The sequence below is a fragment of the Petaurus breviceps genome, unplaced genomic scaffold, assembly GCF_028583685.1.
Source record: "Petaurus breviceps papuanus isolate PSGF00001 unplaced genomic scaffold, PetGlider_PUasm1.0 189, whole genome shotgun sequence".
NCBI lineage: Eukaryota > Metazoa > Chordata > Mammalia > Diprotodontia > Petauridae > Petaurus > Petaurus breviceps.
In genome coordinates, this window is record NW_027185809.1 from 51,616,088 (window position 1) to 51,639,771 (window position 23,684).

At 35.3% G+C, this 23,684-nt stretch overlaps 1 protein-coding gene across 1 annotated transcript in view; it reads right to left on the minus strand.

Annotated features, from left to right (window-relative positions):
- Nucleotides 1-433: 433 nt before the first annotated feature.
- Nucleotides 434-23,684, minus strand: part of PTPN21 (protein tyrosine phosphatase non-receptor type 21) — a 115,717-nt gene continuing 92,466 nt past the window's right edge. The window contains exons 15-19 of the mRNA XM_069092382.1: nucleotides 13,773-13,994; nucleotides 10,475-10,603; nucleotides 9,876-10,110; nucleotides 9,071-9,231; nucleotides 434-7,506 (exon numbers count right to left, since the gene is read on the minus strand). Coding sequence (XP_068948483.1) covers nucleotides 7,378-7,506; nucleotides 9,071-9,231; nucleotides 9,876-10,110; nucleotides 10,475-10,603; nucleotides 13,773-13,994 — 876 coding nt within the window. The 3' untranslated portion in view covers nucleotides 434-7,377. The remainder of the gene's footprint in view (nucleotides 7,507-9,070; nucleotides 9,232-9,875; nucleotides 10,111-10,474; nucleotides 10,604-13,772; nucleotides 13,995-23,684) is intronic.

Sequence of the window (23,684 nt, forward strand, 5' to 3'; positions counted from 1 at the left end):
CTGTTGAAATAAAAAATGACCATTTTATAGTCATGGTCAACTTGCTGATAAACATAAGATTCAATAACTAACTACCGCAGTGATAGTATTAGAGCAGCATATATACTTTGCTAAATAAATACTGCTTCACAAAACTGTAAACTTCTTGAGAAGTGATGACCATTTTTTATATCCACAATATAATACCTGCTACATGGTATTTACTTAACATTTGTTTTAAGCTGAATTAGGATTGAATTGGATTTAGAATTCATGTTTGAATTGAAAAAAATGACAGCTGCTAAATGCCACATCTTTGTCAACTGTTTTGAAATGAATCTGAGGGAATCAATCAGTCCTGAATATTATTCCATCTGAAATCTGATACCCAGTGAAAAAAAAAATTAAAAGTGCAACAGGGTTTTAGTTGCACTAATAAGATTGTATTCACACATTAAATGTTTCAAATATTTATTTTCATGGCAAAAATAGACTATAATATATTCATTTCACATATATTACATTTAGTCATTCAAGCTTTTCTGCCCATCAAATGCAATTTACATACTGCTTTACAAACCAATTTCAGTTTTACAAGAATTAAAGCTGTTCTACTTATACATTTTTTTACAGTATCAATGACCAGACAATGAAACATACAGAACTGTTTTTGCAAGTGGAAAATAATACTTGACAACTCATTTGTGCTATCATTGAAAAAGAAAACTGGTACACTGGCCTAAATGATCTGGAGGCATTTCTAAAGGCCACTGTAGATCCTACCAACTTTCTCCAAATTTCAAGTTTTCATTCAATTTAGCAAACTGTATTAATAGTTATATAAAATTATATAATATTTAACAGTGAAAACTTTTTCCCTCTGTGAAAATTGTTAAAACCCTGCTTCACAAAGTATATACTATTTGGTAGGATTTAAATGGCTTCCTTTTTTAAACATTATGTAACAGAATATATACAAAATAACTTTCTGACCTGCTATAGGCATCTGTTTTCTTTCACTTTAATTTTTTTTATATCTTTGCATACCAAATTGTTTTCTCCCCATATGAAGACTAATTCATGTCATTAATCTTTTTTTTTTAATTACTATGATAGAATAGCATTTTAAAACTAAGTTTCTTAATCACTTCATTGAATTAAAGGGAATAAACACAGGCAAAGTCAACCAAATTGCCTGGCTGCTGCCAAAGTTTGAACATATACTCATCTGTTTAAAATTTGCTCTTCCCCCCAAAAATTGCTTATCCAATATAGCAAAGAAAATTTCTTCTTTCTTGAATGTGTTGCTTAGAGATTCTGAAGCATACTAATAAACCTGAACAGCTTATACCTGCAAAGACAAAAACTGAGCTACTGAACTTTTAAGTTGGATGCTATTAACCAAAGAAAGTTTGCTTCCAAAAATATTCAAGATGACTGTTAACAAGATCTATAACTACTTGCTCCATACCATGAAAAATGTACTATGTAATTGAAACCCACTGGCTGTGATACAGTTTAAAAAAAAAAAACATGTTCCAAGTTCCACAATTGCCTCTTTCAGTTAAGTTCTCTCAAATTCCCATGTTTAGTTTGAGGAGATATGCCAACTCCATTATTTGATGGTGCAAAAAATTTATATTAGTGTCCATAACTATTCAGTAATAGAATCCTAATGCAAATGTATGTTCCAAGTCAGTATCTAAATCTTATTTTTATTCATTTAATAATTCAGCATTATATTTTTACCAGGAATAGTATCTTTCACAGTTTATACAGGATAAACAGTTCAAAAATGCTAAAGGCTAATGTACCACCCCAAAAACTAGTTACATACTGTAGCTCAGTCCCCATATGATAAAATCAGAGCTATTTAAGGACATCTGCTCTGTCAGAGGCGAATACAACCCAAATTAGAATTTAACAGCTCTAAATATCAACGGCCAGTTTTAAATGAAAGGCACAAGTTCCCATCTATGTCAGATCAGCTGCATATTCACAATGGTTAATCTGATGGTCTTCAGCCTGTACTTTTGGTTTCATGGATTCAGGCTTAAATTCAAGCTGAAAAGGGATTCGTGGAAAATCTAGTTCAACTCCCTCAAGGTGCAAATGAGCAAACTGATATTAAGATCAAGTCAGATAAACAAATGCTTGTGGAATGAAATGGCTTGCCCATGGTCATCTAGTTGGTAAGTAGCAAAGTCAGGATTAGAACTCAAGTCTCCAGCCTCCTAATCTAATGCCCCTTAAAAAAAATGACCCCTTTTTAATCTGGCCCCAAGTATAAATAAACTAAGAAACAAACTGATCACTTGGCAAATTTTAAAATCATCATGCCAGTGGCTACTCAGCTTCTCAAAATGCGATGTTTTGATATTGAAAAAAAATTATATAGAAACAGGCTACCAAAGAAGGTAACTGACCATCTTCTTGAGGGTCTATGAGGTAACCTATATCTTAATGGGTGCTAAAAAGACCAGAGAGTAGAGATTGAGCTTCCCTAGTAATTTTTGCCCAGCACAATCTGCTTTACAGAAGGCATCCAACATACTTCTAGAAATAACAATGCTGACTTAAGAAATATAGTCAAAGAAACAAAAATAAAACCATCCGATTTTGTAGATTTACATTGTCCTATTCTATCATTATGGGACAAATCCAATTACCACAAATACCATAACTGTAAAGTTATATCCATAATAAAAAAAATTCCAAATTCCCAGCCAAATGAATTCTTTTATTTTCCCTGGTGAATTCTGAAACAAAAAAGTTCCAGTATAACAAGAAATGTTAGATAGTCCTCTAGCATGTGTAGTAATACGTTTTGACTTCCTATGTGCATCTACTCTTATGAAACCTTAGGTCACCATTATATGATTCCCAGCAGGGTGGACAGTTGTACATTTAACCATGAAATCTGTCCCACTTTCAGCAGTCAATTCACATAACTGAGGTAAAAACAGATTACTTTCCTGAACTATCCAGATAATTATAAATTCTTTCATTTTATTTTGGCTAACTAAGGACCAACTATTAAATAGGCATGCTTTCTTGACAATCACATACCAAGTTTTTGTAGTGGGAATTCCACACACACCCAATTTCAGTAGTGTCTATACATGCACTTAGCAATTCATCTAAGCTAGAACCTCTTTTATGTGGACTGAAAACTTTCTCAATCTACCATGGACATGAATTTGGTATAACCTTATAAATTAATTCTACACAAGGATGGTACTATAATCTAGGACAGAATAATAATGTACAGATGCACCCAGGAATAAATAAAAAGTCAAGAGCTCATATTTTCATAGCAATATTTTATATGACAAAACAAATTATTTATTAAAAGGTACTGGAGTCATCAATAATATCTAGCTGTTTATCAAGTGAATGCTTCTTTAGAACTTTGGAACATTTTGTTAGTAGCAGAGACTAAACTTAAAAGATTAAAATGCAAGAATTCCTAATTTGCCATTAATCTGAGTTTAGAGCTCATTAACCAAAATAAGAATTTTTTTAGAAAGGCAACTAAGGTCATCATTTCCTTCTTATTAAGTAATAGAACACTAACAGCCCACAAAAGCTATGGGATACTTTAAGAAGTTTCTCTGAAATTTTAAGAATTGAACTCTATTTCAAGTGTCTTGGGGAATAAACCATTATCTTAAATATTTGCTTATGTATGTAATACACTGTACTTCTAAAATTTTCCAGCACTTTAATCCTATCAGCAACCTGGAAATCCCTTCAACTGAATTTCTGAAATAACTTTATATTTTTTTAAATCTAGAAATGTCCAACCCTGCTAATATTCTGCTAATAGTTAATGAGAACCATATGCCTTAATGAATACCCATTGCAATCTAAACTATCATATTTCTTATCTGAGTAACTTTTTCCCCTCCAAATTACTCCTTGTAACCTGATCTTTTGAAAGTTTTTATATCAAGTCACTTTTAATCTTTAATTTAAATGAAACTCAAACTAATTTATATTTCCAATAAACATCTTTCCCTAAATTAACCTTTAAAAAAAGGTTTGTGAGGGGCGGCCAGGTGGCTCAGCGAGTAAGAGCACCGGCTCCAGTGTTGGGACGACCTGGAGATCGAATTCTGGGCTCAGACACTCAGCACCCACACCCAGAAATAACTGGCTGTGTAACCTTGAGCAAGTTACTTAACCCCGATTGCTTAAAAATAAAAAAATAAAATAAAATAAAAATAAACAAGCTTGGGGAAAAAAAAAAAAAGGTTTGTGCAAAAGAAAATAACTGAGCTTTATTCTTTGTTGCAAATTGCCCCAGATGAAGCCGGCTTTTAATAAATTACTCAAAACACATCTTTGTATAAATTTTCTTAAAGGTACCAACACTAAAACCCACTTCAACCTATGAGTTATAGTTATAAAAGGTTGAAAGAAAACTTGGACAGTTTTAAACTCAAATAAAAAGAAATATGCAGTTAAAAATCTGGAAGTCCCATTACCCTATAATTTAGCAGAGAGGGGAAGGGACTGCTCAATGTGCTCCTTGCTTTCTAGAAGTTTGTATGAGGTTTCCTTATTTATTCCTATCAAAATGTTCTAAGAACTTAGAACTAAATTCTAGGTCTCACTTTCATGCTTCACAGTAGATGTTCCAGAAGAATATCATCAATTTTCCATAAATATCTGTATGATATTCTAAAATAAGACGTTCATTTCTCTGTTTAAAACTATGCTCTAGAATATTTCTTCAAAAGTATTTAAAATTATTTCAAAAATATTTAATCAGGAAAAAAAAGAGGGGTAATATCAGCAGTGACAATAATTGGTCATTGGTAAATACTGCACTTTAGCCTATTTTTGTGAAAGTATATATTTTGATATAAATGTGTTATAAATCTTTCACTTAGAACCTAAAAATAACCAAAAACTTTAAACATGTAATTTTGACAGGCTGTAATACAATCAATTGCTAGTTAACCATCATGACAAGGTTACAAACTTCTGTTTTTTGCTATATCCTCTATGAAATCACATTACTGTTTGAAAGACAAATTTGGAGAATATATAGTATAGTTATTTTCCACTAATCTCTTTTTACAACTACCACAAAATGTTTAAATACTCAAAGGGCATAAAAAGCATCATACGTATTCTAAAATCTACTAAAAATAATGCAACATTTTAGGTAAATTATTAAAGCTAAAATATGCCATTTTAGTTTCTTAATTTATCCATTTGTGATCAATTTATTAAAATAGGGACATTTCATATATTAGCCTTTAATTCAGTTTTCATAGTGTAACATCTTCTTATCAATAGGACACTCCTTTTAAAAAGGTTTAAACCTGATTCCAATTGGAGGGAGAAGGGTAGTAAGGAAGATAGCACCACTGAAAAGATGTACAAAAAACTCACTCAACACAACAATTCAAACATATGTGAAGAAAGGAAAAATTGCCATGAGAGATAATATGTGAAGTATCTTGTAACCATTATAGTATTATATAAAGGTTAGCCATTATTAATATCATTGTAATTCCATTCTTTCAAGCAGCTAGCTATCACTGAACATAATCATTGGGTCTATTATGCTTTAGACAGAATTTTTAAAAAACATGTTGAAATCCATACTATGTTCCTACTTCCAAATTGTTTTTTATCATAGCTTCTAAATTTTGCTTTCACTACTTAAGTGGTCTCTCTTATAAGTCAAATTTAGACTGGCAAATATATAGCCATGAAACTGCCCCAAGTAAATCCTTTACCACGGCTGACAATGACACACACTTATTGATTAGTGATAAATTAAGCTGCATCTCTGATTTACCTTGAAGTTCAAAGCCACTCACTAATGCCAAAGCATGGTGACGGTCTTAGAAGAGAACTGATAGTATGTTGGTGCCATAGGGGAGACAACTTTGGAATGGAATTTGGGAGAAGGTTATAGCAATGAGTATTTAAAAAAAAAAAAGATGTGGAGGTTCATATACATACAACTAGCTCATAATCCTCCCTCTAGCATTAACATAAAGCATGGAATCACCTTTTCCCCCAAGCTGCCCTTTTGTGACTGTTCTTGACATACATATCACAATGATTTTACCTATATGAAAAGCTGGGCAGGAAGGGGAGGCAAGGAACATGATGTGATCTATCCCAGAACCTGAATCCCCCTAGGAAAGACCCTGCCTCTTGTCAATCCTTCAAACATTTCCCTCACCCCCAGTATTCTCAGGAGTGGTGAAAGTAAAGGAGAACAAAATAGTAACACTGTATCTTATCTTTGTAATGACAGAATAAAAATTGCCATGTTCACAACCATGTTGCTCCTTCTCACATCTTACTTATCCTACATACTCAAAATCCTTATTTCTTACATTCAAACTACAAAACATTTCTTGTAAAACATCATCCTTATTATTGTTGTTAATGTTTCAACTCATAAAACAATACATGAATGAAATTGAAATGAATTGATTTTTAATTTTTTTTAAAGTGCTTTAAAATTATCTTATTCATCCACTAAAATGTCAACCAATAAAATCAATGGGTTATCTCTGGTTATGAATAATACTGAAAATATATCGAATGCTATTGACTCAGTTACTTAAAACATTTGAAGTGACCATGCATTCAATTTCAACTTTTCCTTTAACAAACCCTGAAAATAATTTGAGAATCTTTTCATTTTCACTTGTAATTTGGAAAATTTAAAAATTAAAAATTAATTTTCTGAATGCAAAGAAGCTTCCTATCTCCTAAATGAGACCTTTAAACATCTTTTTGTAGTTTGTAGTTTTAATAGCTAAACCCTAAGTTACCAAGAATAAAAAACAAACAAAAAGAAAATGATGAACAGAAAAGATATTAACATTTTAAAAAAATATATAAAGTTGATGCGTCCAGAAACCAGTTGTAATTGTGGACACGTCCCATGGAAAGTTGGGTTTCTTACTAAAGAAACCCCTAGATATTTTAGTCACAAAATAAAATTCTCTTATCAAAAAGTAGTTTTGAGATAGAAATCTATACATTGCCTTTACGATTGCCAGAACTGCCCAGCATAGTTTCAGTAAGGTAGAGAATTATTTTATCTAGAAAACACAACTTCAAGAATGTGTGCAAGTACCGCAAATTAGCATAGACAGGAGCTGAGCTTAGTTACTCCAACTAAGTCCCCAATTTTCTAGCACTTCCCCCAACCAGAAATCCACCTCTTCAGCCTTGTGATTTCAAAGGCTCAATGCAATGCACCACCATGAGTTGACATTAGCACCCTACACCTTGTGGAAGAAGACTGGGGGCATGGAAAGCGCAAGAATAAATAGGTTTGGCATGTTAAACCCACTTTTTTTTTCCTTGTAAACTCTTTATAGGTAATTGGGTCCCAGGAGAAACAGGTGGAGGTTATATAAGCCTTGAGTTTCTCAGGAACTGGATAAGAACTCCATAGACAAAAGTGTACTGACAGAGTGTCTGCACCATCATCATTCTTTGTTGTCTCAGCATGTCCAGCACTCGTGGGATGTCCAGCATCTAAGGAAAGAAAAATGTGAAATCAGAAAAGGCACACTAGGCATGATGGGAATTTCAAGAGATGAAAAAATATAAGTAGCAAAGAAGAAGAAAAAGGAGAGCCAAAGATGCCCCCATCTGGCTAGCTTTAATTAGGTGACCCAGGGGCCACCATACCAGGTATTCAACCTGTAATTTTTTTAACCATATTTTAGGTTTTACCAAAGAATCCAAAAAACAGCAACTTTTTTATACCTCAAATGGGGCCAAAGGGACTGAGTTCTCACCTTCAAGAACTAAGTACTTTATTGGTTGCATCAAAGATGAAAAACAATATGAAAATGGGTCACAGCAAATGTAATGAGGATCCATTGGGTCAAATGATTTTTAGAAGTAGTAGTGCCTGTCAGGGACTCAGCGATCATGTGGCTTCTACCATAGAAATATCTCTCCCTTCCACCACCCTGGTACAGGTCCTCATCACCTCATGCATAGAGTATTGCTGTACCCTCCTGGTTGGTCTGCCCGCCTCCAGGCTCTTCCCACTCCGGTCTATCCTCCACTCAGCAGCCAAAGTGAGCTTCCTAAAGCACAAGTCTGAGTATGTCACTCCACCCCCTCCATTTAATAAACTACAGTGGCTTCCTATTGCCACCAGGATCAAATACAAAAATTCTACATTTGACTTTTAAAATCCTTCATAAAATGATCCCATCTTACCTTTCCAGTATTCTTGTACCTTACACCACCACCTCCAAATACTCTGCAATCCAGTGACACAGCCTCCTTGCTGACCCTCACAACCCATCTCCTGATTCCAAGCATTGCAGAATTCACGCCTCATCTCCATCTCCTGGCTTTCCTAGCTTCCTTCGAGTCTCAGCGAAAACTTCACCTTCTTCAAGAAGCCTTTCCTAGTTCTCCTTAATGCCACTGCCCTTCCTCTGCTGATTATCTCCAATTCATCCTCTATAGAGCTCCTGTGCAAATAGCTGATGGAATGTTTTCTTCTCCATTAGGCCATAAGCTCCTTCAGGTCAGGAATGTTTTTTTGCTTTTCTTTGTACCCCTAGTGATAAGCACAGTGCCTGATACATAGTAGGTACTTAATAAATTCTAGTTGACAGACTGATGGATGGGAGGTTAGACTTGGTGTTCTCAAAAGGCCTTTCCAAGTCTTGAGATTTTCTGTTTCTCTAGGCCCCGGAGAAGAGGACAAAAAAATTAATCTCCCCCCCTCCATCCTTTCTTTATGAAGGTAGAGAACTGTCAATATGGAATATTATATATACCATCAGACCTGAATGATGTGTAAATTGCTTTTTCTGAACTGCCTTTTTTTTCTTTTCTTTCTTTTTTTCTTTTTGTGCACAGTAGACAAGACCTCTGGATTTGGAATCTCAAAGTTCTGGGGTCAAATCCTGCCTTATGCATTTACTAGTCACTTAACTATTCTGTGCCTCACTTTCCTCACTTGAAAATTAGGGGGCTGTCCTTCTAAAGTCCTTTCTAATTTTAAATCTAAAGTCCTATTATCTCAAGCCCCCATATTTAGCAAGAAAAGTCTCAACACATAAATAGCAACCTCATTGTGCTCCAAGCAGGCGATCATGATCTCCGACAAAATGACCACTCCAGTTCTTCCAACACCAGCACTGCAATGGACCAGCAAAGGAGGGTTGGGGCCTTTAGGTTCAGTTGTGCTGTTTGTATGGCGACGAACTGACTGGATCTCCTCCAGATATGCTGTCAAAGTCAATAAGAGAGAAGCAGAACCAGAAAGAAAGAGATAGAGACAGAGAAAGACAAGAACAGAGAGATACAAAGATAGAGAAATAGAGATATAGGTGGGAGGTAGGGTTGAAGGAAGGGAAAGACAGAGACAGAGAGAGAGAAAGAGAGAGAGAGAAAGAGAGAGAGAGAGAGAGAGAGAGAGAGAGAGAGAGAGAGAGAGAGAGAGAGAGAGTCAATGATAAAATCTATACATTTCTTATGAAACCATTTCTTTTGTTACTCATTTGGAGGCAGTAAGGTACAGTGGAAAGTGTGCTGGATTTAGAGGAGCTGGTTTCAAATCCTGCCTCTACTGTCTGGCCTGCAACAAATCTCTTAGCCCATAAGGCCTCAGTTTCCTCATTTGCAAAATGAAGCATTTGGACTAGATCACCTCTGATTTCTGTCTAGCTCAAAATCTATGAAAATGGGTATGTGCCAACAAGGCTATACCTTTTTTTTGCTGTCTTACCTATCTTTCCAATAGCACTTGAGAGCCTTATTATAAAAGTCCAACTATTCTGGATGCTACCATGCTGTGATTATAACGAGTACCTAATGAGGGCATATCATTCTTTCTCTCCACAGCCTTCAAGCATGAGGTTGATGTCACTTACACAAAAATCCCTTTAAATCCTCTGGACAACCATGCTCAGGCCAATCAGTATACTGAAGATGCCAAATTGTTCTTTCTTGCCCAGTGAGAAGATGTTTGATTTTCAAACCAGTTGTGGCATAGCAACCAGAGTCAGTGCGGAATCGAGTTGTGATCTTAAATCTTCCATATGTCACAGTGTTGTGCCTTGAACCAAGCCGTGGCCAATACCTAAAGCTCTTCTCTCGTCCACCCTCCTTTAAAAAAAGGTAGGGAAAAAGCCATTTAAAAAAATAATATAAATACTATATTTGCCAGTGATGTGACTTCATTACTATCCCCCACAATTTCCCTGCATTTTCTCCTTAATGTCACAGCTCCACAGAAAAATAGGCTTCTTAGGGGTGGCTAGGTGGCGCAGTGAATAGAGGACCAGCCCTGGAGTCATGGGGACCCAAGTTCAAATCCAACCTCAGACACTTAACACAAAATTAGCCGTGTGACCTTGAGCAAGTCACTTAACCGCAACTGCCCTACCTTCCCCCCTCCGAAAAGCAAAAAAAAAAGAAAAGAAGGCTTCTCCTGTGAATAAGGAATCAAACTCAAATAACTAGTACTCACTTCTTCTGCTGTCGCCATTGCTATAATAGCAATTCCTTGTTCCCATACCATCTGCCAAAAATCCTGACATGTATTTTGCAAAGGTCCTTGGGTGGCAATATAATCCCATTCGATGCCACCAACAGAGACCTAAAGGTGAGAAAGTTCAAAAGAAAATCTTAAACCAAGGACTTAGGGATTTATGAAGCAAAAACCAACCAGTTTGATCACTCATACTCCTCTGACAAAAGTGATCTATGAAACCTAGGAAACAGCATATCTTGAACAGAGTATTTGCTTGAACATTTATTGGATTGAGTTGATAACCATTCAAATGAAATATAAAATTTTGAATTTCTAATTTATCCAAACCCCACATATTGCTGGTTAGAATATTCTCACATCTGAAGTGAGAACAAGAATATTGTACACAGTTACAGCAATGTTGTCATGATAATCAGCTGTGACTTAGCTCCTCTGATCAAAACAATGATCCACAACAATTCCAAAGGACTCATGATGAAAAATACTATCCACTTCCAGAGAGAAGTGATAAACAATAAGCACAAAATGAAGTAATTTTTTTCATCTTTTTCTTTTTGCTTTCCCCCACACACAATATGGCTAATGTGGAAATATGTTTTGAATTAGTTCATATGTATAATGGACATTGTATTTCTTGCCTTCTCAATAGGTGGGGAAGGGGGTCAAGGGAGAAAAAAATTTGTAACTAAAAATAAAAATGTTTTTAAAAAGAATATGTCCACATTTGGAAAAGATTTTTCATGCCCACAATAGTGGATTTTTCATTACAACAAAAACTATTTCTTTTCCAAAATACATGCCAGTGAGGAAGGCAATGCAAGCATTATTATGCTCATTTTATGACTGAAGAGACAAGAGATTGAGAGAGATCAAAATGATTTACCCAAAGTTATATAAGCCAAGTGCCAGAACTGGGATTCAAACCCAGGTTTCCTAGGTCCAAATCTAGCACTCCCTACTATGCTGCCTCTGCAATCCTCATAATTACTAATATTTAACAGCTTGGACTTTAAATAGTATCTTATAACTTAAAAAGTACTTCATATGTTATCAAATGAGAAAATGCATGATTGTTTTTTGTAAATTCTTAAGAGGACGAATGTTAATTATTATTTCATTTTCACTTTTTCATGATTATTAGTTTCTATGATCAATCTCATGAAACAGGTAATACAATTATTATTATCTTAATTTTATAGATAAGGGAACTTAAGCTTAGGAAGATACAATGCTTTGCTGAGTCAGCATCCCTACTGATGAACTGTTCAATCAATCAATGTGTATTGATTAAGCACTTACTATAAGCCAGGCACTGTGCTAAGGGGATGCAAAGAAAAAAAAAATAAAAAACAGTCCCTAACAGGGATCTGAGCCCCTTTGTTTAAGGAAAATTAAACCAGTAGCTCATCAGTACACATCTGCTGCAGGAATAAATGCTGTACATTACAATGGCAATGAGCTAGAATGAGCTGGGTCAAAAACTTCCTGAAAAGGCAGGGAGCTCTAATTTTTAAGTTTTTCAAGTTGGGAAATTAGAGAGCATTTTCACTGATACAAAGCTGTGTGTACATAGGGTTCTCTTCAGTTCTCCAACAATGTTAACCCATTTGTTGCTGGACAATAGTTAAGGAAAGTACTAACAGTTTAAACTATGTGATTCTTAGTATCCCTTCCCCTTATTTTTAGCTACACCGCTATCATCACTTGAAAGATGGAAGGGGATCACATTAGATAGTGCCATTTTGTATTTTTCTTGGTTTCATCAATCACTAAGGGCAAACATGTATCATTTGATGGCCAACCCACTTGTAAAGAACCTCATCATTTTAGATGAATTAGTTATTATACAGCAAATGTTGTCTATTGCTGGAACTAGATTTATAGCTCTTCCAGAACAGTAGAACCTACCAGAGTTAGAATTCCAGTGTAGTATTTGAAAGCCCAGAGTCAATTCCAAGCCCCAGTGAAGAATGGAGCTGATTTTTTGTGGATGAACACATCAACCTCCTTTAATGGAACAGTATGAATAAAGGAATGCATTATGGAATAGAGATTTTAAAATCCTCCCATAAATTCTTTTTTTATTCAGGGCCCAAAAGGAATTCTCTCCTGAAAACAGTGACCTCAAAAACTGTGTCAATATGAGCCAAGAGTAGGAGGGGAAAGAGGAAAAAGAAGCATCTGGTTTTGTTCACCCACTCATTATGAGTCATCTTTTTTTTTCTTCCATTTTAATGATTCTGACGTTACTATGGTTGGGTAGCACAACACTGTTGTCTCCAGGAAATAGGTAGCACTGCTTCTTCAAAGAGCCAAATGATGTTCTGGAATGATTATGGGTAGCTTGTGAAGGTATGCCATCACAGAACAGTCTGTACTCTCTGAGAGAATGCTTCCACTATCATCAAGATTGACTCTGAGGTACCCTTGTCCAAATACATGAAAATACATGCATGGATGTTATGAGACGAACTACACCTGGGATAAAGGTTTTAAGTTATGAGAAACATGGATTAAAAGACCAAGATTTTATTCTTAGATATAGGCCAAAAATCTTCTAAGCATCCCCTGAGTTCACAGTACTTACCTGGGAAGCATACTACTTTGCCACATATCAAACAGACATATCTTTACTTAAAGTATTCTCTTGAACAAGATTTGATTTTGGCTTAAGGGTTTAATCACTTGTAAATGGGAGCCCATAATAAAAACCATTTACCTTAGAAGGATACTTTTAATACTAAAAAAAATTAATACTTATAATACATTTTGAGACTTTTGGTTGAACATCTACAAGTCATGTGGCCACTGGCAAGCCATTTAAATACTCTTTCTCAGTTTTCTCCTTTGTACAATGGAGATAATAATATACTACACTTACTTTCACCAGTTTTTGTGAGGAATGCATTTTGAAAATTTTAACAGACTATATGAAAACATATTATTGTAATTGTCACCTTGCCAGAAAGATGTAATAGGTTAAGACAGTGGACAGCTGACCTTAAAACTAAGAAGATCTAGGTTCAAGTACCAGCTCTGAAACATATTGGCTATGTAACTTTGAACAATGAACAAGTTACTTAAACTCTCACTGTCCTACGAAATTCTCTAAGACTATAAATTACATGAAAGGTGCACACATGCATTAGTAGAAAAAGTTTCCTCACTCAGGAACGTCTGATACCAATTAAATGAAAGGTCCAGTCTCTATCCCTTATCCGTATCACATTACCATCATTTATAAAAATCTAGGTACCATCAATTTTTATCTCACCTTAATATGTGATGCATTGATATAACCAGTATTGTTTTCTTTGGTTGGGACCAGTTCTACTCTGGTATCATCATAGGGGAGCACATCTTGGAATCTGTTTCTCTCTGCATTGTCAGGGAGTCGTGCTATTGCGCATTCCCCATCTATCCGCCGTTTTTTTAGAATGCGTTCATATTCTGTGAATACCATTCCCTGTTCTAAACGCTGTTCCAGAATTTTACACTGAAAAAAAAAAAGATTACACTGAATGATGTAAAAGTGTGCACCTTTAGTGATTTCAATCTCAAATCTTTATTTAAAAGGAATTAACAGAAAAGAGGATAGTTTTCAGTTGTTTTTGCTTTGGACTTATGCCCACATACCTAGCATTACTGTAATATAAAAATGATTCTATGTAAAATGCAAGGAGAAATGAAGAACATGATATACAAAATAAGGCTGGATGAACTGGAGATGTTTAACCTAGAAAAGGCTTAGAAGAACTGCAATTGTAATGTTTGGTTTATAGGGTTGTCATGGAGAGAAGGATTTAGATTTGTTATGCTTAGACCTGAGAGTTGAGCTAGCATCAAAAGGTAGCAGGAACAGGGTGGTAAATTTCAGCTCAACATAACAGAAAATTTTGTAAGAGGTATCCCAAAATGGAATTAGCTGCTTCAACAGCCCCATTCCAAGCAGATTTAGAGTGATCACTTTGGGGAATGTTAAAGAAGGTATTTATGCTTTAGGCTAGACCAGAGTTGGGCCAGAAAACCTCTAAAACACCTTCTAATTTTGAGGTTCTATGAAACATGAGGAGGATTCTGGGAAGATGGCAGAATGAGGCAGGAATTTACCTGGCTCTGCCAAATTCCCCAAATAATTTAAAGTAATGCCTCAAAGTGGAGTTTAGAGTGGCAGAAATAGTTAAAAGTCAAGGTAGAGCAGTTGTCAGCCTTAGACAATTTGGGAGGACATAAGGAGAGACCCGAATTCCCAGGGTGATGGTCTGTCAGAGTGAAATGCAGATACCCCCTGGAAGATACCCCTGAATCAACAAGCTCTGAGGGCAGCTGTATTGACCACAGACTCAGCTTCAAGAACATTCTCTCTATGAACAGTGTGGGGAATAGACAGCTGATGAGGGGAAGATTAAATCTCCTGTAGGAGCCTTCTTCTAGCGCTAGAATGGGACACAGGTGCACTGATCAGATACAATCCCAGGCTGTGAGCAAGAAAAAGCATGCAGACACTACTGAGTGTGGTTGCAGAGGATGGGGCCCTATTGGCTGTAGTCACTCACAGGAGAACAGAGTTCTTGCTTTTGGTTCCAGAGCAGAGAGGTAACCTAAAACTTGTCACTGAGGGAGGGAGCAGAGGGAGTAAGAGTTTTTATGGTGACAACATTGCTGGAGGCCATGGTCGCAACTTAGGGGCAGAGAGGAATACCTGAGGTCAGGCCCTAAGATAGAACTCAGAAAACAACAAAATGAAAAACCCAAAGCTTGAAACATTATCCTCCACACCCTGGAACTAGAGTTTGACTCTAACACAAAGTTAACAGCAAGAAATAAGCTCCAGGGAGAAAAATGAGTAAACAAAAGAGATATGACCAAGATAGCTACAATTGTGACAAAGAGATCTGCCTTCAAACTCAGAAGAGAGTGAAGTCAAAAAAGCTACTTTTACTTCAAAGAAAAATGTAAAATGACCATAGGCCCAAAAAGAGTTCTCAGCAGAACCTAAAAAAGACTTTAAAATAAGAGAGGCTGAAGAAAAATTAGAGAAAAAAAAAATAAGAACAATACAAGAAAATCAAGAAAGTTGGGAAAAGAAAGTCAACCAATTGGAAAAGAGACTAAAAACTTATGGAAGAAAATAACTCCTTAAAAATTAGAATTGGCTAAGGGTAAGTTAATGACTTCATAAGACACCAAGAAATAATAAAACAAAATCAAAATAAATTGAAGAGAATGTGAAACATTTCAATAGAAAAACTGACCTAGAAAATAAATCAAGGAGAGATAACATGAGAATTGTCAGACTACCTGAAAGTTATGATAAAAAAAGTTTAAACACTATACTTCAAGAAATTACTAAGGAAAATTGCCCTGAAGTTTTAGAACTAGAGGGTAAAACAGATGAAAAAAATCTACTGATCACCACCTGAAAGATATTCCAAGATTTCACAGAAATATTATAGACAAGTTTCAAAGCCCCCAGGTGGAGAAAATATCACAAGCAACTAGGAAAAAAAACAATTTAAATACTGTGGAGCTACATCAGGATAACATAAAATTTACCAGCTTCTACATTAAAAGACCAACTGGCATAGAATAAGATATTCAGAAAAGCAAAGGAACTGGGTTTGCAACCCATAATAGCGTACCCAGCAAAGCTGAGTGCAATTTTGCATGGAAAAAAATCAGATTTAATGAATTAAAGAACTTTCAAGTATTTGTAATGAAAAGACCAGAACTAAACAGAAAATCTGACCTATGAGAATTTGAAGGAACATGGAAGTTCAAACTGTTTACTTCTTATATGGGAAAACATTATCTGTAACTCTTAAGAATGTTATCATTACTAGGGTAGTTTAAAAGAGCATACATAGAAGATTTGGGGTTGAGTGGAGCATGAAGGGATGATCCTAAAAAATAAAATTGGGTAGGAAGAAGTAAAATGAAGCAATTATCTCATACAAAAGAGGTGTAAATGAAAGAACTGTTATAGTGAAAGAATGGAGGGCTAGTAGTGCTAGAACCTTATTTGCAGTTGAACTGTGCTAAAGAAGGAATAACATATACATTCAGAAGGGTATAAAAATCTTCTTAATTTACAAAATAATGGGAGGGGAGGGGATAGGACAAGGGAGGGACTCTTAGAAGGGCACACAAATTTAGAATAAGCGGTGGGGGATAAGATAAAGGAAGGATTCTTAGAAGGGGTACAGATTAAGGAAGCACTGATGAGACATAAATTAAACATCTGAGGAAGGATAGGGTAAAAAGAAAGGGAGGAGGATAAGCAGTGAGGGAAAAATAGGATGAAGGGAAATATACAACTAGTAATTATAACTTTAAATGTGAATGGGATGAACTCACCCATAAAACAAAAACAGCAGAATGGATTCAAAACCAGAATCCTACAATATGTTGTTTATAATAAACACTTTTAAACATTAGAAATACATATAGAGTAAAAATAAAAGGCTAGAATTGAATTTATTATGCTTCAGCTGATGCAAAAAAAAAGCAGGTGTAGCAATTATGATCTCAGACAAAGTTAAAGCTAACATGATTTAATTAAGAGATAAACAGGGAAACTACATTATGATAAAAAGTACCATAGAATGAAATAATATCAATACAAAATGTATATGCACCAAATGTTATGGCATCCAAATTTTTAAAAGAAAAGCTAAATGAATTATAGGAGGAAATAGATAGCAACACTATAATAATGGAGGATTTCAACCTGCCCCTCTCAGAACTAGATAAATAATTTTTTAAAAACCCCAAGAAGTCAAGGAGACAAATAGAATCTTACATAAGCTAGGTATGATAGCTACCTAGAGAGAATTGAATGGGAATAGAAAGAAATACATGTTTTTCTCAGTAGTATATTGTAACTTTACAAAAACTGACTTATTAGGGCATAAAAACTTTATAGTTAAGGCAGAAAAGCAGAAATACTAAATGCATCCTTTTCAGGTCATAAGGCAATACAAATTATATTTAAAAAGGGACCATGGAAACAGATTAAAAATTAACTGGAGACTAAATAACCTAATATTAAAGAATGAGTAGGCTAAAGAACAAATCACAGAAACAATAAATAATTTTATTAAAGAGAATGATGATAATGAGACAACATTCCAAAACCTATGGGATGCAGCAAAAGCAGTAATCAAAGGAAAATTTATATCTCTAAATGCTTATATCAATAAAATAGAGAAAGAGCAGACCAAAGAGTTGAGTATGCAATTTTTTTAAAAGAAAAAGAACTAATTAAAAATCCACATTCAAACACCAAATTTGAAATCCTAAATATTAAAGGTGATATTAGTTAAAAAAAAAAAAAAGGCATGGAAGAAAATCATTAAAGTAATATATAAAACTAGGAGTTGGTTTTTTAAAAAATAATATAACATAAATTGCTGGTTAATATGGTTTTTTTAAGAGAGAATGATAGAGAAAACACCAAATCACTAATATCAAAAATGAAAAGGGTGAATATACCACCAATGAAGATGGAATTAAAGTAATTGTCAGGAGTTCTTTTGCCCAATTGTATGTCAATAAATTTAACAATTTAAGTGAAATGGAAGAATATTTACAAAAATATAAACTGCCTAGATTAGTAGAAAAGGAAATAAAATAGCTAAATAAACCTATCTTTAAAAAAAATTGAACAGGCCATAAATGAGCTTCCCAAGAAAAAAAAGCATCAGGACCAAATGGATTTACAAGTGAATTCTACCAAACATTTTAAGAACAAGTAAATACAATATTAAATAAATAAATAACAAGCAAAAAAGGAATACCAACAAATCCTTTTATGAAACAAATATGGTACTTAAACTAGGAAAAGCAAAAAATAGAGAAAGAAAAATTATAGACCAATTTCACTAATGAATACAGATGCAAAAATACTAAATAAAATATTAGGTAGGACACTACAGCAATATAACACAAAGATTATACATTGTGACCAAGTGGGATTTATATCAGGAATATAGGGATGAGTTAACATAAGGAAAATTATTTAAAATTACTGATTATAGGGGTGGCTAGGTGGCACAGTAAATAGAGCATCAGTCCTGGGGTCAGGAGGACCTGAGTTCAAATGTGACCTCAGACACTTGACACACTTACTAGCCATGTGACTTGGGCAAGTCACTTAACCCCAATTGCCCTGCCCTCCCCCTCCAAAAAGAAAAAAAAAATCAAGACTGATTACATATCAATAACAAAAGTAACAAAAAAAATCATATGACTAAATCAATAGATGCAGAAAAGGGTTTTGACAAAATACAACACTCATTCCTATTAAAAACACTTGAAAGCATAGGTATAAATAGATTTTTCCTTAAAATGATAAGAAACATCTATCTAAAACCACTAACAAGAACTGTTTGTAATGGGGGCAAAGTAGAAGTCTTCCTGGTAAGATCAAGAATGAAACAAAGATACCCATTATCACCAATATTACTCAATGTTATATGAGAAAGGCTAACAATAAAAAAAAGAAAAAGCAATTGAAGGAATCAGAATGGGCAATGCAGTAATAAAACTATCTTTTTGTAGATAACATAATGATATGCTTGGAAAATCCTAGAGAGTCAACTAAAAAGTTAGTTGAAACAATAAATAATTTTAGTAAAGTAACAAGATATAAAATAAATCCATACAAATCAACATTTCCATATATTATCACAAAACCCTGCAAAAAGAGGTAGTAAGAAATAAACCATTTAAAATAGCTGCAGACAAAATAAAATACCTGGGAGTATACTTGCAAAGGCAAATCCAGGAATGATATAAACTTAATCATAAAACACTTTTTATACAAAAAAAAGGTATATTTAAATAATTGGAGAAATATTCATTGTTGATGGGTGGGCAAAGCCAATATAATAATAATAATAATTTTAAAAAGCCAAAATAAAAAAAATAAACTAATCTATTTATTCAATGCTCTATCCCAATAACCCCCCAAAAAATTATTGAAATATTTTAAAATTCACTTGGAAGAACAAAGGCCAAGAATATTAAAGGAATTAATGGATAAAGTGTAAAAGAAGGAGGTTTAGCAGTACCAGATCTTAAATTATATCATAAGGCAGTAATTATCGAAACTATTTGGTACTAGCTAAGAAATAGAAAGGTGGATTAGTGAAACAGATTAGAAATACAATACATAGTAGTAAATGATTATAATAACCTTGCATTTGACAAATGTAAAGATCTGAGCTTTTGGGATAAGAATTCACTATTTGGTGTAAAAAAAAAAAAGGTTAAAACTGGAAAGCAGTTTGGCAGAAATTGGGTATAGACCAATATCCTACACCATCTACCAAGATAAGGTCAAAATAGATACTTCACCTACATATAAAGGGAAATAAGTAAATTAGAAGAACATGAAACATATTACCTATCAGACATATAGATAGGAGAAGAATTTATGAACAAAAGACAGAGAGCACTGTAAGATACAAAATAGATAATTTTTATGACATTAAATTGTTCACATACGTGAAGTAAACAATTTGACCTTATTGAGTTCTTTATAATTGGTCTTTAATGTTTACCTTATATTACTCCTGGATGTTATATGTTGAATTTTCCCTTAAGTTCTAGGGTTTTGTTTTGTTTTGTTTTTCACAAAAACCTGAAAGTCTTTGAATTTGTCAAATATCTTTTTTTTTCCATTCAGGATTATACTTAATTTTGCTGAGTAAATGGTCATAACTCCAGCTCTTTTGCTCTATGGAATATAGTATTCCAAGACCTATGGTCTTTCCATGTAGTACCTGCTAGGTCTTATGTAAGCCGTATTGTAGCTCCATGATATTTAAGTTGTTTTTTTTTGTTGTTGATTCCAGTATTTTCGCCTTAACCTGGAAGCTCTGAAACTTGGCTATGATATTCCTGTAATTTTTCCTCCTGGGATCTCTTTCAGGTGGTGATCAGTGGATTTGTTTTACTTCTGCTTTGCCTTCTTGTCCTAGAACTTCAAGACAATTTTCCTTGATAATTTCTTGCAATATTGTATCAAAATTCTTTTATTGTAATTTTCAGGTAGACCAGTTATTCTTATATTATTTCTCCTTAATCTGTTCTCCAGATTCGTTGTTTTTCTAATGACATTGTTTCACTTTCTCTTCAATTTTTTCATTCTTTTGATTTTGTTTTATGATTTTTTGGTGTCTTGGAACATCATTGACTTCCCCTTGCCCAATTCTAGTTTTCAAAGAATTATTCTTCTTTAAGCTTTTTATTCTCTATTTCTAGTTGGTTGACTCTTCATAATTTTCTTGATTTTCTTGGATTGCTTTTGTTTTTTTTTCTAATATTCCCTCAATCTCTCTTATTTGATTTTTTAAATCTTGTTAAAGTTGTTACAGGAATTCTTTTTGTACTTGGGACCATTTGATGTTTCTCACTGAAAAAGAAGTGGCTTTTTAAGCTGCATTTTCTTCCTCTAAATATGAACCGAGATCTTCTCTATCCCCATAGTAACTATTTATGGTTGGGTTCCTTCTCCTTTGCTTACTCATTTTCATTTATTTATTTTTTATTTTATGTTGTTTTTAGCAGCTATTTAGCATAGTCAAGTTTGTAGTCCCAAGGTATGGGGAATGATGCTCCAAAGCCTCAGGTCCTTCTTATTGTTATTTTATGAGATCTGTCTCTGGAACAAACCCTGGGCTCTCCTCTCCATTCCTAAGCCACAGCTAGGGCCCTCATCCATGCTGTCCTGCAAATGATCTTGTTCCTTGTGGTCCCTCTGGTGGCTGCAAACTACAGCTATCCTCTCTGCCACAGAACTGAAAACCAAGAATTCTGCTCTCCTACAAATGTCCACAGCCAGCAGGGTCCTTGCACCTCAGTAGTATACTCACCAAGTGTGTATTAGCTCCTTCTCCATGTAGCCACAGTCCAGGACAGGTCTAGTCAGCATAGCTGTGCTTGGTGTCCCTTGACAGTGGAAGGTTCTTCAATCTTCTCCTTCTCATCCCTCAGACCCCCACACTGTCTGTGAGAGGAAAATTTCTAAGGCTGAGGTTGCCTCTCAACTCAGCTGCCCCCAGGATTTGTGGTTTTGTTGATTCTACAGTTGGTGGGGAGGCATTTTCACTTGACTCAGGTCAAACCTCCTCAACTTCTAACCACCCCCCCAGGGGTCAGGTCTTTCCTGGGGTCTTCTCAAATTGTCTCAGGGGGACAACTCCTTTACCCCGTGTTTATTTCTGCTGCTCTAAGTCTTGTTCTGTCTTGTCTGTTGTTCTTGTTTCTTGTTAATGTTGTTGTTTCTTGTCCTTTTCTCAAAGAGGACCAATGGCTTCAGGAAGATGATGCCAAGACGTGCAAGTGAATTGGATTTAAGTGAGGGAAGGTTGTGCAAAGTCATCAACCTCACTTTCTCCTCCAGAGCCATCTGGTCCAGTGGCAAGATATAAATCAGGACGAATGGAGATGGCCCCAGAGCCGTTTTTTTTGTGGAGGAAATTCAAATTGTCAAAAGTTTTCTGACATACTCCACCATCTTCTCAGAATCCTCTCCTGATTACATTAAATTAAAAGGGGTTTGTGCAAATAAAACCAATGTAGCCAAGATTAGAAGGAAAACAGAAAACTGGGGGAAGTGGAGTGAAATTTAGACAGTTTCTCAGATAAAGGTCTCATATCCCAAATATATACAGAATTTTGTCAAATTTATAATAATATGAGGTATTATCTAATTGATAGTCAAAGGATAAGAACTGGCAGTTTTTAGATGAAGAAATCAAAGCTCTATATAGTCATGTGAAAAAAATGCTTTAAATCATTATTGATCAGAGAAATGCAAATTAAAACAACTTTGAGATATCATCTTATATCTACTAGATTTGTTTAAATGATAGAAGGAGAAAATGACAAATATTAGAGAGGATGTGGAAAAATTAGGACACTAATATACTGTTTGTAGAACTGTGACCTGATCCAACCATTTTGGAGAGCAATCTGGAATTATGACCAAAGAGTTATTAAACTGCCTATATCCTTTGATCTAGCAGTGCCCCATTAGCTTTGTTTCCAAAGGTGATAAGGGAAAAAGCAAAAGAAAAGTATGTGTTCTAAAATATTTATAGCAGCTCTCTTTTTGGTAGCAAAAACTGGAAATTGCCAGGTTGCCTGTCAATTGAGGAATGGTTGAACAAGTTGTGGTATATATTATGATGAAATACTACTGTGCTGTAAGAAATGATGAGTAGGTTGTTTCTAGAAAAACAAGGAAAGATTTGCATGAAACAATGAAGAATGAAATGGGCAGAACCAAGAGAACTTTGTATACAGTAAAAGCAATATTGTTTAAAGAATAACTATGAGGGCAGAGTCAAGATGGCAGAGTAGAAGCAGGACCTCCGTGGGGCTCTGGCTTCCACCCTCCCCAAACCATGTAAAAAGGGGACTCTAAACAAACTTTGGAACTGCAAAACCCACAAAATGACACAGAGAAGCTAACCTCCCGCTGACGACAGCCTGGCAGGCCGGCAGTAAGCGGCCAGCACAGCGCTCTGGGAGCCGAGCCCAGCCACTGGTGAGCTGAGGTTTTAGCCCCAGGGTGGGCCTGACCAGCCACCAGCAGGAGGGACTCCAGATCACCAGCAGCTGTGGCCATTTCCAGATTCATCAACACATGGATGCGAAGGACAAAGTGAGAGGTCAGTGCAGTCTGGACTCTGGGACCAGTAAGTGGGAGTGCATCAGCTTTTGCCCTGGGGTGAGAAGCCTCTGAGTCCCCTGCACCGGCGCCACCTTGCAGCTTCAGCTCCTGGCCTGCAGAGTGTAGGTGGACCAAGCAACCAGTCTGCGTAATCACTCTTGCTTGAACCTGCCTGGATCGCGGTATAGGGTGAAGGTCCTGGGATGGGTCATAGCTTGCCAGAATGTGTGGAGGCCTCAGAGAGGGCACTCAACTAATACCTCCAACAGCTGAGAAAACCCCAGTGTTTGGGACAAAAGCTCCCCTGTCTGGTGGCAGAGTTCTACTGTGGCAAGAAACCTAGGGGTCAAGTGACTGAGAGCCACATGACCAGACAAAGGAAGCAAAACAAACAGAAGTTTCCAACATTAGACTCCTATTTGGGGGACAAAAAGGAGCAAACCATGGAACAAGAGGAAGACAGTGAAGTCAGAACTCCTGCACCAAAAGCTTCAAAGGAAA